The 19,072-nt window shown below is 37.4% G+C and overlaps 1 protein-coding gene across 2 annotated transcripts in view; it reads left to right on the top strand.

The window, feature by feature from the left end:
• Positions 1-19,072, top strand: part of STK39 (serine/threonine kinase 39) — a 281,003-nt gene that overhangs the window by 207,074 nt on the left and 54,857 nt on the right. For both annotated transcript variants that reach the window (XM_063429695.1, XM_063429696.1), the window contains one exon: positions 3,817-3,885. In XM_063429695.1, coding sequence (XP_063285765.1) covers positions 3,817-3,885 — 69 coding nt within the window. The remainder of the gene's footprint in view (positions 1-3,816; positions 3,886-19,072) is intronic.

Below are 19,072 nucleotides of genomic sequence, written 5' to 3'. Positions count from 1 at the left end.
TTAACGTTAGACGATAATCCTATTCACCCCTCGCTATTTTCTCATTCAGTACCAATCTATTCGTACGGTTTAAACGAACGCACGGTACAAATACCTATTACGGTTAATTCTTTCAAACCATGCTAAATAAATTCATGAATTTAATTTACACGAATTTTAAATGTAAACGCATATTCCCTGTTCGGTCAGTTAACTGCTGATACTTACATGTCAGTATTGGTTATTCAATCCGGTCTAACTACCAGTCTTTTTCATAAACTGTGTTGGCCGGTTTGATATATCTAAAACATTTAAAATCTCAACAATTATTTATAAGATACGGTTCTTTTTCCTACACCTAATTAACTAGTAACCTACGTTTTAATATTCATTTTATTAATTCTTATAGACTTCTCATGTCACCAATATAAAAAAAAAACATTTTTTTTCTAACTATACACCAACCCTATTCAAACCCTACATACAGATATTAATTTATTAAACATGATCTTCTAGGGTAATTCCGTTAAATCCACATCTGTACTACATCTTCTTAAAATCATGCAGTCATTTATTCTTGCTTCTGTCACATGTCTTTGGCTTTACAGATTGCATCGGTTTATAGTAGCCATCCCCTCAGGTACACTTGAATGTCCTAATCTCCTGTCAGCACGTCTAGACCCAGTCTCCACAGACACTCTCCTTTCCTCAGAAATTACCAATGGTTTCATGATCGGGCCTTTCACCTCCTCACCTTTTTCCTCCTGGCGCACTAACCCAATCGGTGTTGCAGTTCACAAATATTCTAATAAAAAACGTCTAATTATCGATTTATCGGCACCGCACTCCTCTTTTGTTTCCAGCATAAACGCACTCATTCCAGCAGACGAATTCTCACTCCAGTACGTAACTATTGACGACGCTATACAGGCCATCATCTCTTCTGGTAATCGCCCCTGGCTCAGCAAAACAGACATCACAAACGCGTTTAAGTTACTACCCATGCACCCCTCACTCTGGCACTTGCACGGTGTTAATTGGCGAGGAAAGTACTACTTCTCCACACGACTCACTTTCGGTTCTCGAAGCAGCCCCAAACTTTTCGATATCTCCGCTGAGACACTATGCTGGCTGCTTCTGAACGTCCTCAGGTGTCACTCAGTTATTCACTACCTAGACGACTTTCTACTGATAGAGCCAGGGGCACAAACACCCACCGCTATCAGCCACACTACAGCACTTTTTTCCACACTTGGAGTAACTTTGTCCCCATCTAAAACATTGGCCCAACAACTAAATTAACCTTTTTGGGGATAGAGCTAGATTCCGTTACCCTCAGAGCTAGCCTTCCCCATGACAAACTGACCCGCTTGAGAGGGGAGATAGACATGTTCCTGCGGAATAATGTTTGCACCAGGAAGGAACTCCAGTCCCTTCTGGGATCCCTGAACTTCGCCATGCGCATCATCCAGCAGGGAAGGGCTTTTATATCCAGGCTCCTTTGCCTGCTCCATGGGGTACCGGACTCTTGCCCAGTTTCATTGGACCCCCACGCCAAGGCTGACTTAGCTATGTGGGGGAAGTTTTTGGCAGTTTGGAACGGTATCTCCATGTTTATTCCCCCCTCTCTCCACTTCTTCACCCATCATTCACAAAGACACTGCAGCCAACACTGGTTTCGCAGCCATCTTTGGCAACCACTGGTTTAGGGGTCACTGGCCCGCTGAGACGGATGCCTTGCCAGGATTCAGGGAGACCTCAGCCCTATTTGAAATATATCCCATTGTGGCGGCCGCACACACCCGGGGTCATCTCTGATCCGGCAAGGCAGTAAAATGCTACTCTGACAACTCGGCACCTTGCGAAATCATTAACAAGGGGCGCTCATCATCCCTGACCATCATGCGGCTGATTCGCAAGCTGACCTGGCTAGCAGCAACTGGTCAGTTTCACTTAGTTTGTTGTCACATCCCGGGTATCCACAACACTGCAGCGGACGCTTTTTCTCGCTCTCATTTCCAGGTATTCTCTCAGGCACTCCCTACGGCTCACCACCAGCCATCCAGGACACCACTGTTTCACAAACTAATCCTGGATTGAGCGCACTAATGCATCACGCTAGGACTCTCACGCACCAAGCACTATCACCTAACACTGCTATCTCTTATAATAGGGCACTTACCATATTTAACAAATTCACTGCAGAATTCGGTTTACAAGGCGACCTTTCTATACAAACCATGGTGGCTTTTGCCTCTTTTTGCCACTTACATCTTAAACTTTCTCACAACACCATAACACTTTATCTCACTTGGGTGCAGCACCATAGCCTCACAAATTTCCCTAACAACACCCCCTTCTTGTCATCATATCCCATTAAAAAGGTATTGAAAGGTATGTTAAAGGTTTCAGCTCCTCTCTCTATCACAAGACTACCTATAGATGGGCCTATCTTCAGATCACTTAGCAATCTCCTTGACGAATCCCCGTTTGATCCCGACACAAACCTGGTGATCAAAGCGGCCATCTATCTTGCTTTTTCCGGTTTTCTCAGACCTAGAGAGTTCACTGTTGTTCGTCAAGGGGATATCACGCACAGCCTAAAAACATCGCACCTTACAAAGGTGGAGGATCACTATCTACTTTTGATCCCATCAACTAAAACCAACCATTCACTACACCCCACTGTAATTCCTCTCTTCCCTACTGATAATGCCTGGTGTCCGGTCAAGGCACTAGACCACCTCCGGTCAACCCTTCACGCACACTTACCAGACTCTCCGCTCTTATCAATACAAGGGCACCCGCTTACCACTGCTAAATTCATGTCTCACGTCAGAACACTATTATCTAAACTGGGTTTCAATCCAACTTCATTCTCCGGGCACTCCTTTCGCATAGGAGCCGCCTCTTCAGCCTCCAGCACTAATACACCGGTTCACATCATCAAGAGACTGGGGCGATGGAAATCCTCCATATACCATACTTATATTCCACGACCAGAAAAAGAGCTTCGTCAAGCTTTCTGGAACTTGGTTATGTAAAAAAGGCAATAAAGTGTGTATTTTCATGAACTTCTCTTTTGCCCTCTTTTATTTACAGGCCCACTCGTACGTTGGTTTCGACACACCACAACCGACTCCGCCCTTACAGATACTATCCATTACGTATTAAATTCCGAGCACAAGTAGAAAGGCCATTAGGCCTGAATTTGTGGGAGGAGTAAGTCCACTACTTAAACTCCCAGCCCCTACTCACCTCTGCCGTTCAGCTGATTGTCCCCACCCACCTACACCCTGTTATAATTACATTCTCCTTGGTGGGCCCTCTTTTATTTACAGGCCCACTCATACGTTGGTTTCGGCACACCACAACCAACATCGCCCTTACAGATACTATCCATTACGTATTAAATTCCGAGCACATATATATATATATATAAATATTTACAATGTACGTAAGTATTTATCTAATGTGCTTGTGTATGTATGTTACTGTATACATATATAACAGGTTTATATGTGTGTGCAGCATCCTTTGAGATTAAAAGTTTCTTAGCCATATCTTTAAAAAGAATTCCTACGGACTATTTGAGCACATCATTTAGAATTGCATCTTGAACGTAGATAAATAATTCACAGGATTGGAATGCAGGTGAATGCATGCTGCAATATTTCTTGTGAATTGCAATATTGTCTACAGGGTCAGAATTTACCTTTTACTCCAAACAATGCTGTTGTGATTCAACAAGAAATGCATTCTCGCTTTGCTGGATGATTTGCTTGCTCTGTATCCTGAAGGTATAATTAATATTGGGCTTTTTTCCTGTTCTCACAGACACAGCAGATGGAGTTTCTCAGGAGCTGTTCTCAGCAGGCCTTGTGGACGGTCATGATGTAGTTATAGGTAAATTACATTATTTTCTTGAATCTGTTGCATGATTGCTTTAGCATTTTAAAGAAATAATTATATTTAAGCTCCTTCATTTCTCAAAGGAATTCCGCTGCAGAAAACCATTTTAACGGCACTTTGGAAATAATCTAAGATGTAAAACGGAATATATTGCCTATGATAATGGACTATTTATTTCGTAATTATTCTATTTAATCATTTTCCTAGTCCGAATCTGTATGGTGTTTCTTTTATAATTTTTTTCTTATAAATGTTGGAATATTTATATAAAAAAAAAAGCAGTCTTCGCAAACAACATAATGAGTGACTCGGTTAATTGTTTTTATTCTGTGTTATTTTTGCATCTAAAACAAATTATACTTTTGGGGACTTCGGGAGATATGGATTGATATTAACCTCTTTTCTTTAACCTTTTAGCTATATTGTGCTTCGAAAATAGTCTTGTTTTCAATTACCCTGTTTCTCACCTGCAATAATGGAGCCATCAAGTTAATTGCTTGAGCAGCTTGCTTTTAATGTTGATATTCTGATCAAAACAAAGCTGCTCGAGAACTTTATTACAATATTATTAATACAGCCCTTTAGAAATAATTTTGCGAGCCTTCTGATGCAGGTTATTACAACTTGCATTCTTATGTACCAAGTTAATATTTGTAAAAAAAAAAATGTTCAGCTGAAAGTATAAAAGTGTTTCATTTAATAATTTACTAACTAGTAAACATGAAATAATTATTCCAAAATAATTAACATGGTCGGACAGCCTTAAATATGGCATTCAATACACTGTTAATAAATCAGTATCTCTTAAACGGTCTTCTCTATCTCCACACAGCACTTCTCGTGGTATATCAATAACAGGAGAGGATCTGAATGAAACACAGCAGTTGCAAATAGAATGGTTTAGAACCATTTGAGTTCTTACCTGGGTTCACTGAGTGCCGCTTCCCGCCTCCACTCAAACTTTCAGGAAGATGGAAGCCCTTGTTTAGCATCAGCTGATCGCTCTCAGCCAGTTCTGAGTGGGGCTTAGCTCAGATAGAGAAATTCCAGCTCTCCTGTAGCAGTAGTGGAGTTGGGGAGTGGCACCCAGCAAACCCCAGATACAGAGTCAAAACATCTAAAATGGCTTGGTTACTTACAATGGAGGGGGAGGTTCCAGGGCAGTTTTGGCACCATATCCACTGCAGTGTGCTATAGTGGTTATAGTAATTCAGGTGTTCCGTTTAAAAATGCCTTGCCCCAACCTTAGCCCTAATCCTAATTACAAGAAAAAATATCATATAAAACAGACACAATGCTCAAATGTGTGTTAGGAGAAAATATGTGGTTTTGAGATTCTGAGGCATTCATGAACTGCATGACCTTTGGACTTGTGATTTATAATGATGTCTCTAGAACCCCTTGATGGAATTATTTTACCATGATACACGCTTCACCATTGTGCATCATAAATATATTATATATACACACTGTGCACCATGGGATCTATCAATCTAAGGCAAGCAACAGATCGTATATGTCGCCAATGCCAGCCAATGTCTAAACATGTTTCAATAAGTAATTTACTTTGGTTTAACACAGTGGATATTTGACTTTCTCTAAAAAGGGATTCAGCAAAGTGGTTTCACCATCCCTTTAACAAATATTTCTCACAGATAATACCTTAACAATTTTCAGAAATGTAAATGTTCAATCTAGAAGATTTTTCCCAGAGTTTTGAGCCGACTACTTTGAAGTTATTATTATTATTATTATTATTGGTATTTATATAACGCCAACTTATTCCACAGTGCTTTACAACATTATGAAAGAGGGAAATTTTACAGTAAATTAAACAATTACAAAATGATACATTCACAGTAGGTAGACGAATACCCTGCTCAAACAACTCCATAAATTTCTGCTGGTGAAATATTGAATATGTGCGCATGTATGACATCAGAAGTTCACTGTCTTCATCACATGCTGCTTGTACAGTAAAGCCGTAAAATCTATATTTAAAATAATTTAATAATAGCAATTGTTCAAAAGGCTAAAAACCATCAGTAACTGACTAATTTAATATACCTTAAAAGGTTACTCCAAGCAACATGCCCACCTTAAGTGATTTTTAAAGTGGTCATGTTGCCTGGAGTCTGTATATTTGTTGTTTCAGTATGCACATATCAAGTTTAAATCCTTTGCATGATGGAGGTTTAACTCCACCTCCGCCAGCATTATTAGTCAGCCTGGAACAAGAGTTCTGGGCTGGCAATGACCAATTCTGTGCACATTTTGATGTACAGTGTGCCATTCGTTTGATGATTGTGGCCATCTGATTCTCCCAGCCAATAAAAGATGACTGGCTTGGCTTCCAGCTTCTGCAGAAGCCTGCAGTGCATGGCCCAGCAGGATAGAAGTCTTGGAACCTGAAGAGAACTGGGTCAGGGTACTCCAGATGTTCTAACCACTACTGTGGGTTCTAGTTGTTATGATGCTTGGAATAACTCTTTAAGTTATGTGATTATGCTTCTTCCAAAGGCTGTATATATTCTGCTATCTAATGAATCAGTAGAAGGAAAATAAGCCATTGTGTTCTCTTCCGTTATCCTGCATGTGCAGTGTAATCACAGCATTTAACAAGGGTATGAGATATGACAGCACACAGATTGCATTGGACAGGGTCCTCAACCAATCAATATGCAGTTTGCTGATGTATAGCCTTCAAATAAAGGTTTATAGTGTAGAAGTAAATGAAGCATGCCTAGGAGTGTGTTGCAGTTTAACATTTTATAATTTGTATATAGTGAAGAAACTCATTGCATTACATCACCCTGTCAAATGAATAATTCAGCACATAGCCTTTAGAAGGTCTAAAAAAGCACAGAGATGCTTCGTAGTGCCAACGTGTCTCTTTGTATGTAAATGTACGGCCTAATTGCTCTGGTATTCACTGAGTCAGTAGAAACTGTGCAAATGTACTTTTATTTTAGATTTGGTGACTGATATAGATGTAAAATCTACTGAAATGTGCATATTTTATTTGTTTTATAGTGCACATTCACAGATTTGCGAACTAATGATAATTTCAATGTCTACTTATATGTGGGGGAAAAATCCCTGCCTCGGTTAATTGTATTGCTTTAGTTAATTTCTTTCTTTTTTCTTTAGCTATTGCAAGTAAGAACTTGCCATAGAGATATAGAGTTTGATTAGTGTTTATTTTTATTTTTGGCCAATAACTTTTATTCTTAGAGTCCTATGCACTGGACTGATCCTAAAACCTGATTTACTACATAATAATACGGCATGCAGCCAGGGATTCAGAATAATGAATTGCAAATGAGTACACAATGTGTGCTTCGTCCAACTACTGTACAATAAGTTGGATTCCTTCAGGCCTATGGATGCATCATAAAACAACTTTTAAAGCAATGCCAAAACTATGGAAGTAAATGGCAGCAAATCTACTTAGGGACAGCTGTTTAAATCTCAGTGGAAATTTGGCGTTGCATCGAGTAACTGATTAAAGAGTCTTACTGAGATCTCACATACTGAGATTAAGAAATGTGCTTTGAAAGAGATCAAATGCTGTATCAGAAATGTCTCACATTGATACAAGTTTCAATATGTTAGTACAGTGCAACCTCGGAACTCAAACTTAATCCGTTCCAGAAGGCTTTTTGAAAACCGAATCAAAATTTACCATAAGAATTAATGTAAATTAGATTCATCTGCTCCAGACCCCTAAAATTACAACATTTTAACACAAATTTTACAGTTTAATAATTCCTTACATGCATAACATGATGCAGAAAAACTATAAACACAATGTAAATTAAATGAAAATTTAACTTCACTTTACCTGTCAGCTCTGTTTGCTGACAGAATGGAGCGATGCATCATACCAATGAGGTTCCAAAGAGGTTAATGTCGTGTGATTTTGTTCTAATACCAAATTTTGTTTGGGTACCGATACCTTTTTTTTTTTTTTTTTAAATGGGACAGAAAATTTGAGAAAAATTAAGGACTTTTATATCCCCTCGTTACTGGGTCCCCTTTTCTCTTTATTTGACCTTTTCCCTGTTTCTCTTTACTTTTTCTTTCACGATTGTCTTTGTCAGTTTACGATATTAGTTTGCTATGTAAGAGATATATAAATATATAAGTAAGACCTGATGAACAGATGAAGATATAGTAAGTCCTAAATTAATAGCATCAACATTATATGATATGAATATATTATTATTATTATTGCCATATATGTCTGTATATGCATGTGGTTATGCCATTTTCTCTCTATATTGAAGATTGCACAAGATAATATGTAATTATATGTATTATATTTATTATATTTACTTTTTTTTATATAATAAAAAAAAAACAATACATTTCAGGTTTAAATCCAAAATAGCAGAATGGGAAAAAGTGAGTTATGCTGCTAAATTTGGCTAAATTTGGCCTATAATTTGAAAATAATTTTGAATTCTCACTTTACTAACTAACCCTGTATGCTTTGGAAAAGTTAAAACCTTGGTTATTGAAAATGCCTATGCAGGTATGCATTTTTCAGGCAAGTATAAATTCAGTCTGTACTCTCAGGTTGCGGAACATAATTACCTGGAATTTTAGAGTAAGCAAACAAAAACAATGACTCCTGGAGGGGATGGATTGGCCGAACGATTAGCTAGCTGCACCTTCTGCTCCCACCTGTAAATAGCTGTAGTGCATTTTGGAGATTGCTACAAATATAAAACTTTCTATGCAGCAGTCAAGTTACAGCTGACCTCTTTGATCCATGACTTATTCAAATAACATAGATGTATCTGTCGTTTGGATTGTCCTTTTAATTTTCTTTAATAGAGTGTTTGAAAATAGCCACTTGATTTTTAACTTGTTAGTTTGTAATTATGTTGGCTTGCTGCTAAGGCTGGGTCATACTGGCAATGAGTTATGGGTAATGTTATATGCTGGCTAAGCTCACCCTTAGTAGGTAAGATGGATATACCCAATGATGCTTGCCTTAATAGTCCAATTTCAGGGTTTGCTGATAACAAATTACATTCCCAGAGCTTAATTATATCCTGTACTTTGTGATGACAGCTTGAGGTGGCCAAGTGCACATATCCCTGCAAGTAAAATTCAATAGAATACATGCTTGCAAATGACAAAGCACTTTTTGGAAAGAACCACATGTTATCAGCAGAGCAGTTACCATCTGTACTGACTTATAATTGATCTTAATCTGGCAATCATACCCCCTCCCCCCCCCCCCCCCACACACACACACCTTTTTCAGACACCATTTGTTTTAAACATGGCCGTAGATGTGTTTTTCTCTGTTACTGGAAATGGCTCATGCACATATCAAATTTTATAAAAATCTGTTCGAAAGCCTACTCCGTATACTTTTATAGTTTTTCCAATTAAATAAGCCACAGCAACTTCAAAATGGCAGCCCCAAACATTTGTCAATGTGGTGGGCAGCCATCTTGAAGTTGCAACATGATTTTTTTTTAAACTCTCTGAGACAGATATTGATAAAAAAAAGAGGCCCAGTAAGATAATATAAAACCAGCAATCATAAAGTGAAGTTCCCATACTTGAACTAATTAGTAAACTTCCACTATGCAGTCAAGAGGAAATTTGTGTGAATTATCTGATGACACTATGTGGAATGACTAATGAAGATACATTTTCAGTATACCTGTTTGAATTCCATGTTACTTAGAATGGATGAGCAGAGACTTTTGTTTTAAGTTCTATATGATGACGATAATGCAAAAAAAATAGATAAATAGTATAAATGTAGATAAAAAATAACATATTCTATACATTTTTTAGAGCACATGTTTTTTTTTAATTGTTTTTTAATAGTTTGCCTGTCTTCTTGTGGTACTATATGCAAAGTGTTTTTTTTTCCCCATGGGGAAGTAGGTTGCCTTTAGCCGTGAGTATTACGTTGTATTCATTAATTATGATTTCCTTGTGGCCAGTCATTATTAAACTAGCTATAAACAGTCTCACCACACTCACGTTTTCTTCTTCCCACAAAGTCTTTTAAATCAAGCAATTCATACGAAATAATTAAATTACATTGCTTCAGGTAGAAGCAATGCCTTTACTTAATTTCTGCCCATTGTTTCATAGCTTTGTCTACCTCCCAACATCTCAAAAAGATAGTTATTCATTCTTTTAATATTCCAAACTGTGTATAAACTCAAGAAACAGAAAATAAATAGAATGTGGTTGTTTATCAGCTAAGAGACAATAGGAATCGATGCAGTAAATGCAGGGTTAAAAAACTAAATCTTTAATCAGATTTCTTTTCCATTTGCAGAGATCACAAAACATCTGATAAGGGAATATTTACTAGCTGCTGAAGATAAATGATAAAGGTTTTTAATTTGGTATGCACCTTCTGTTACACAGATTAAACAGAATTCCTCACAGATGTGAAATTCACCAATGGTATGGTGTCTACACATTGTCTCAAACAGTGAAGTAGAATATTTGTCACAATAAACCAGACAAGGAGCCCTGTAATTGGTAGGTCATGGTCCGAAGTTTGGACCCAATTCTATGCAGTAGTGCTTGAAATCTGATATGTGAAACACAAATTGAATTTGAGTTTTTTTTTTTTTTTTTTATATGTGTCTGCAGGGATACATTGATTTTTTTTCTAACTCTTTGCATCTCCTTGCTCATTCATTTTTCGTTCACCAAGTTTCCAGCATCTAAGAATTCAATATTTTTAAATGAATTGTAAAATATTTTAAAATGGACTTAAAATAAAATTAATAAAATAATATCAATAGAAAAATGCATATCTTTGATGTTTCTGTAATTGCTGCAAATATCCTGCTTTCAAAGCCTCTGCACAGAAATATCACAAGTCCAGGTAGTCATAAGTTTGCTCATACATCCTCTTGAGATGATGCAGGTGTCCATTGTTCTTTTGCTACAAAAATATCCTTTTTGATCTTTTCTTAATAAAGTGCTCTGACTGTGTATTCTAATATACAATACCTGTAAAGAATACAGAACAAAGTTTCAACAGCTCTAGATCACTTGCCAAATCCAGCGGAAAGGCCCAGCTATTTGCGGTGACTATTTAACCAAACAAAGAACTGTGAGACCTTTCAAGTCATCTTGTGATGTTATCAATGGACACCACAATAGACTCATGACTAATGAACGACGGACTTTGCTTGGAGGATAAAGCAGAGTACATCTGTTCATGCTTAATTCACGACCAAGGGTTGACACAGCATACAGAACATGTAGAATGCATGGGTCAGCGTGTCTTGTCTTTTTCTGTAATTGGCAAAAAATGTGTCCTATATTCCGGTAGAAACACAGGTTAAAGGAATGCTCGTGTTATAAATAAATACATTTAATTCTAGTGCAGGTATGTTGTTGTACTTTAGGAGTCTTCAATTCCTCTAACTAAAATAGGGTACTTTCCTCTAAGCTAGTGGTGAGAGGAGTTACTTCTTGCAGCTCTGCTCTGAATCTAAGAGATCTTCTCTAGTGAGGGTCTCGAGCCAATTCATTATATTTTATAGAGAAGGAAAGAAAAGCTTTTCATTGAGGAACATTGTCGTATGCTTTGAGAGAGCACTCAAAGTGAGGAAGCAAGAGCACCCTCCTAGCTATCTGATAGGGTGCAGCATAGGACATTTATTGAAATCAACGCTTTTACAAATACAGAGGGGATACTCTGTTAACGCCAAAATCATTTTAGCGAGCTTTAGTACTTTATGGGTTTGATGTGTTCCTTTAATGCCACCACAACTATTCTTTGGTATCTAATGATCATCTATTTAATTTATGAGTGAAGGATTTCTGACCCAAGGTGCATAATTATTTTAGAGATGTACAGCATACTCACTAATATCATAGAAACATAGAAACATGGAAACATAGAATGTGACGGCAGATAAGAACCATTCGGCCCATCTAGTCTGCCCAGTTTTCTAAATACTTTCATTAGTCCCTGGCCTTATATTATAGTTAGGATAGCCTTATGCCTATCCCACGGATGCTTAAACTCCTTTACTGTGTTAACCTCTACCACTTCAGCTGGAAGGCTATTCCATGCATCCACTACCCTCTCAGTAAAGTAATACTTCCGGATATTATTTTTAAACCTTTGTCCCTCTAATTTAAGACTATGTCCTCTTGTTGTGTCAATCATTAGATGTTGAGACATAAAGGAAGATAAATATGGTAACCATGTCCAGGGCAGCCATTAGAAGGGTACAACCAGAACATATGTAAGGGGACCGGGCCCCCGAGTATAGTAAGAACTCGTCCTGCCTTCTATGTGGCAGAATTTAGGAATCACTTACCTCACATTTCCTTTGCAGAGTAACTGTCCCTGCTATGTTGTCACAGTTGTCAAAATGATGAGAGAAATATGGAAGGTGAATATAAACCTTATTTATCAGCAGGCTTTAAAGAATACAACTTATTTAAAAAAGCAAAACAAAACAAAACAAAAAAGCTCAACTTAGTATAGATTCACCCAATTTGAAAATAGACAACTTAAATGGATGCTTGCAACTTTAAATGAGACTACTCATTAGGGACTATTGCAAAACAGTAGACTTTCAATATAATATCAAAATATGACTTATGAAGAAAGTTAGAAACGTGCAATGGCTTGAATAAGGTTATTACCTTGATCTAAGTCCCAGAACCTTAATAAGAGAGTTGTCAGGGAGGCCACAGATAATGTTGAGGGTTGCGGGGGAATAGGTAGCTGAGGGGAGTATACTTGAGGGGGCTAAGACGGGTGTTGAGAGGCTGGATTCGGGGGAGACGTGGCGGAACGGAGGCTAGGAAAGCAAGCAGAGAATCATTAACCAAACTCATTAATTGAGGGCCATTACTAGGAGGGATGAATCTTTAAATAGGGAATACTTAATGCACCTAATAGGGAGTTGGAAATTCGGTTAACAATTTAATGACTAAAGTGAATTCAAAAAGTGCGCAAAGTGAAATAAAAAAAAGACACTTACACAATGTACACTTGTAAAAATCAGATATATTGGGAATATAAAGTTTTACTCACTAGTCACTCAGTATAATATAATAACAAGAGGAAAATGTAAATAGTGTATTATTGGGAATATAAAGTTTTACTCACTAGTCACTCAGTATAATATAATAACAAGGGGAAAATGTAAATAGTGTATTATTGGGAATATAAAGTTTTACTCACTAGTCACTCAGTATAATATAATAACAAGAGGAAAATGTAAATAGTGTATTATTGCCAAACTAAATATATTGCTTTGGGGACCACCCTTAGTGCACTGGTCTTGAGTTGTGTAAGAGGCCCCAAAATTTCTAATGGCAGCCCATACAATGTATTGAACAATTAGCATTTTATAATTAGAATCAGGATAGTTCTTATGGTAATACTTTCATTTATGAGCATTCCTAGCATGTCTGGCAATCTAAAGGTCAAGAAGCTGATTTTTATAGCTGCTATAAGTGAGGTTCCCTATCTGTTCTGCTCAGTTCCTACCAAAACATAGTGTCTGTAAATGATATTGATTGCTCGTACATTGGCTTTTGATTTTAAAATTGAAGTGCCAGCTTGTCCTCTGGTGTACATGCCACATGCAATAAAAAAAGTTAGGAGACTGCTGTCTGGCACAGACTTGTTCTATTTAAATGGCTCATGTCGGTTACCTCTGGCATCAACAGTATTACCAGGGCAACACTTACAGCAGCATTCTCCTTATTGACTGCCCTCCGTAGCAGCCATATGAAACTCCAGACATGCCTATTCAATTTTAAAATCCTATAGACCTTAAATGAGTTTGGCTGTAGCATTTGATTTAGCTGAATGATGTTGCTGCAGGATTTATCCATTTGATGATTAATATGTGGGTCTGAGTCATGCCTCCAAAGCACAATGGAACGGATTCTAACCTTATTTTGATCCATCGTTTGCCAATATATTTAGAACTGAAGCTGCAGTGAGAAAATGCAGAGATAGTAGATGAGATAGGTGCTTTATTTCTCCACTTCTCCTTCCTCCTCTCACCTCTTTTTAAGCACTGTCCATTTCTCATGCACATCGCAAAATATTCTTATATTGTTTCATTGCTTTTTAGCTGTACTTCTAGGTTGTTTGTTTGCAAAATCTGCAGTTTTCTTGTCTGCTGCCTTTACAAGCTCTCCCCTTCTAACCCAGACTTTCTGTGACTGTCCAATCATAGACTTCCCAAATACAGCTCAATGAGAAGTCTTTGCAGGGCAGGTGTTCTGGGCAATTGCTGTCTCTTGAGGTCAGCTGCATTGAGCTAAACAAACCAGGAAGTAACATTACCTGTTGGCTGCTTGAAAGCCAAGGGGGTGTAACTAGGTTTATTAATAAAAGAGTAATGTTCTATTGAAATCTGCACTTTTTGCAATATGAAAAAAGAGGACACACTTGCTTTTCAGCAAGCTAAAGTTGCTTAGGGGTCTGGAGTGACCCTTTAATGTTTTAGACATGGTCAAATGGCTTTAAACCCCATCAGCAACTCTAAACGGATACAGAAAGCTTCCGTTAATTCTGCAGTGCAAAGTTGTAATGGCAAATTTAACCACAACAAGATAGTTGAAGAGACTTGGCACAGTCAAAGTAAATAGTCATATAACACACTATGTCCTATCATTGTGATATTTACTTAAATTAAGACTATAGTGTCTGGAATACAAACATGTATTCCTGACACTATAGTCCTGGTATGGCACAGTCTATAGACACTAGAACCACTACATTAAGCTGTAGTTTTTTTCTGGTGACTATAGTGTCCCTTTAAAAGGTTACTCCAATCAAAAATGGTGTTTTAATAATGTTTTAATAACCGTGTTTTTTGGAGGAGAAGAAACGTTCTTGAGGAGAGGCTGAAGGAAGGTCTTGGGTGGCACAGAGGGTAGGTCGTGCCACCATTGGTTGTCCATCACCAGTATGCACTGCTGTTTTTTGTTGTTCTTTAAACATGTTTTTTGAAAATGTAATGGAGTACAAGGCGCAGTAAATGTCAAAAAATGTAAAAAGCAAAGTATGATAAAAAGGCAAGATAAATATTTTTGTGGTGAAATAAAGATAATGAGATTTTCATGAGCGAGGTTTTCCATTTATGTTGAGAACCACAGCTACATCCATGACTACTTTCCCATGTGCTGTTAGTTAGGCTGCCATCCCTGACATCACTCCCCTCTTTTATTTCATGAATTTAAGTTCTGTCACCAAGAACCGTGGTGAGCTTGTAGGAAAAAAGGAACCAGATAAATAGAGAAATTAGAGAAATATATACAAAAGCAACAATTAGTATACATATATGGAAACTAATATCAAGTAGATAGAAGATACAAGAAAGACTAGAGATAGAAAATAAGAATTAGAACACAGGATTGTGTGGGCTTGCATCTGTAGAAGTTAGGGAAGGAGCAAGGAAAGGGGGAAGGGAAAAAAAGGTGGAGGCCCTAATAATTGTTTTTAAAGCTAAAAGGTAAGACCATCACAGATATGGGGTCCTGTCCCATTGTCCTGGTTTCCGGTTTCACTCACCTGGGGACAATGGAGACTTGTTCAGCACAAAGAGCACTCAGGATATTGAGCCCTTGGGCAAAGCATTTAAAGAGCATTATGTTTATGCACAGAATTGAGAAACTCAGCAATTAACGGTCAGTCTGTCACCCATTTTTCTTACAAACTGCTTCTAGCCCACCTAATACAGCCTGCTTATATGAGGCATTTTTATGGGTAGCCTTCATACAGTACAAGATTCCTGTTGCCTTGAGTCTGTCTTTGATTGATCAGAAGCACTGCACTTAAATTAAGCCCTATGATTAAACCCTGAGGTGCAAACTACATATGACTGTGGCAGCAAGACTCCATGTGGTGTTATTCAATAATTTTAAGCTGTTGCAATACATAATCTACTTTTAAGCTTTCACTTTTTCAAATATATTATTATTTACAACTTGTTGAGTTGTAGTACTAGGTTTACTATGTATGTGGCTTAGACATTAGAAATATGAATTATTCAACTTCTATTATCCAGGCAAACTCTTTATTGCTGCTGAAGTGCTCAGTTGGACTTACTTTCCAAACACAGAGAAAAAAGAATTCTGCCAAATCGTAGAAACTCAGTATGGTTGAAGAAAATCAGTGTAGTTGAATATCTGCTCTTACGAATGCTAAGCTAAATTCAATATAGGCAAGCACGGCAAAGAACAAGATAAATTTTGAAAGACGTTTTAAAAGGCTGACCCAGAGATAAACAATATATGCTAATGGGGATTTTACTCCACTGTACAGCATGTGATGCCCTTTAGGGGTGTGCTCCCCTATTTACCACTATAATATCTTAAAGCATATAATTAAGCAGGTCTAATCATAGAGATATCTTAGCCATAATATTATATAGTTAGTAGCAGCTCCTCTATTTAAAATATATAAATAATTGAAAATACAATATAAAATAGGGATTGTCTTGGAAGCAATAAAGTTTTGTCTTTTTAAATATTTTATTAAATAAAAATATAATTATAGACATATAACACTTAATAATCCATTACAATAAGTTTATGATTACTGATATGCTTATACGATTACTGATATGCTTGCAATATCAGTAAAATAGAATAACATACCCTCCTGAACATTTCAACCTCTCAGTCATGATAAAATGGAGCAGTGTCTTTGTCTCCAAAATCTCTCCTCTGTTTCCTAATATTAATAAGTACACATATGTATACCTTAGATTTTCAATTAGGTCATTTTAGGCAAAGATACAAGGCCATAACTTGGTCTTTTCACATGGGAACATCTTATCTATGTTTAGACTAAAACGTAAGGGTGCACATGACATGGGAAATTCCCTGACTTGGGGAATTACACTAACCTAGGACAAGTTGGCATCCTAAAGTCTGAACACCATATTCACTGAATATGGGTAAGAGGTAATTTATTATGAAAAACAATATGTTCCATTTCTAACAACTTGTCAGTTTGCAAAATCTCTTATAGGCCAAGTACACAGTTTAAGAAATACAACTTTTCATTCTAAAACTTGTAATATTTGCATATGCCCATAACAGGTGCACAAGCACACATATTCCCTCCGGTACAGCTCCTATAAATAATTGCTTTAGGGCTATATACTAAACCAGCTTGGGTTTTCCTCTGCTTTTCAAAATTGTTTTAAGGGATCCATCTTCCAAGACCATGATGTTGACTTGCCCCATGCTGCAAGTTGACAGACTTTTTCTAGTAATACGCTGTTATCTTCTGTCGCTGATGTAGTAAGAGAACTTCAATAAGTAAAATCACAAACATGTGTTTTATCGTTTATTGCCTTAACAGAACTAATTTGTTTGTTAGTAAATAATTTTGAAACCGGGAACACTTTGAAAGTCTGTGTGGGCCCCAGCAGCACGAGAAGGATTAATGATTCTAGCTGCACGAGAAATGTAGTGCACTTTTACCTTAGTTAATGATATCATTAATACCAGCTTAAAGGGAAATAATACATATACCTCTTCTTTTGGTGGATAAAGCTGTGGTCGGCAGGTTTTACAAGCAATCTAATTTGAGATCAAGAGATACATGTTTCCCTACCCTTTGGTTAGATATACAACACTTGGCAGGGAAGCACTGATGTAAAGCTTATCCGTTGCTGGTTATTGAGAATAAAGGATGTGTTGTATATCTGTGTGTTTTGCAGAGCATACTGTATTATAATAGGACATTTAATTAGCAAGAAGCAAGTTTATATTCTGCTGTTGTATGCATCTGCAGGTGAAACAAAATGATACATCAATAATGAAATTGCTCTGTCAGGTCTTAAAGATACAATCCAGAATAGATCTGTCGCATTTTAAATTTTTTTTAATAATATATTTAAATGTGTGCAAACCAGTGAAATGGCCTTATGTTGATGCGAACTGAGCTGCTACTCAACCTTGCAAGCCAACTGGACATGCACAGAGCACTACAGAGAATTTTTCGCATGGATATATATGTAGGGATACCATATCCACCATGTTTTTCGTGACACATATCATTTATACAAATTGATGGGCAACATAAATCAGGTGATAAATCAATCAGAAATTCTGCATCGCATTAGCCATAATACAATACAGCATTTTCATGTGGTTCCAATCAACATGGTGACATTATGTGTCCCAAAAATTAGGCCTACTGTATGGCCTGTAATTGCCTTGCACAGCCATTTTGTTTTGGACTGTACCCAGACACAGTTGATATAGAGGGAAAAAAGCATAGCATGGAACAACATTCAAATTATTGGATCCTGGACTAGTGTTGATAAATTGCAAATGTGTTTCTTTACCGCAGCAAATAGTAACAGATGAATACCCTAAACTGGGAATTGACAAGGGAATTTCACATTTAAGGTCAAAATATCTTTGTTTATGAAAACATTTTCTAACTAACTGAGCTATTTTTTAGGTGTGCCTGTTTTGGCCCAACATTTGGAATTCTCTGGTCAATTCATAGGTTGGAGAATACATCTGCTGGTTTATGTTCCACCTTTTGTGATGTTCTGGTAAATATACAGCCCAACCAATTATTGGTCTTGTGTTCATTCCAACTGAGGAAGCTGTACACAGGGCCGGATTAACATAGGGGCTGAATGAGCTGCCGTTCCAGGCCTGTGGAATTGGCTCATTAATTAAAAAAATGAATAATATAACTACTTTTCACATGCTCTTTATTATGTAAACTTAAGAGGGATGTAAGGGAACAAAACTGGTATGTACTGTCTGACAATGACATTATTTAAGGTAAAGCTGACTTTACGCACCATGCTAATGCTCTTGCTGCTTCAGTCTCTCTAACACTGTGGCATGTTCCCTTTCTTCTACACTCACTACATGCACTTTTCTCTGTACCAGAATGTATAACATAAGCTTCTGCCTGCTTGTTAGAAGGTTAGGAGAGGAGTGGACCAGCGAGTGCTAGGGGACAGTCCTTAGAAAGCATATCATTAGACACATTTATGCCAAGCTCAGGGTGCTGTCTGCACAGTTTGCTCTTGGTTGGTCATCCTGCATGATTGGCAGACAGACTGACCATCTAATTATTTGTGCAGACACGCCCCCTTTTTGGGCATGTTTGTCCCTTTGGGTGGTTCTGGTTAAGTGATTCACATCAGTGGCCCAC

Source organism: Pelobates fuscus, chromosome 8, assembly GCF_036172605.1.
Source record: "Pelobates fuscus isolate aPelFus1 chromosome 8, aPelFus1.pri, whole genome shotgun sequence".
In the NCBI taxonomy this organism is placed as follows: Eukaryota; Metazoa; Chordata; class Amphibia; order Anura; family Pelobatidae; genus Pelobates; species Pelobates fuscus.
This window is presented reverse-complemented; position numbering and strand designations above follow the sequence as displayed.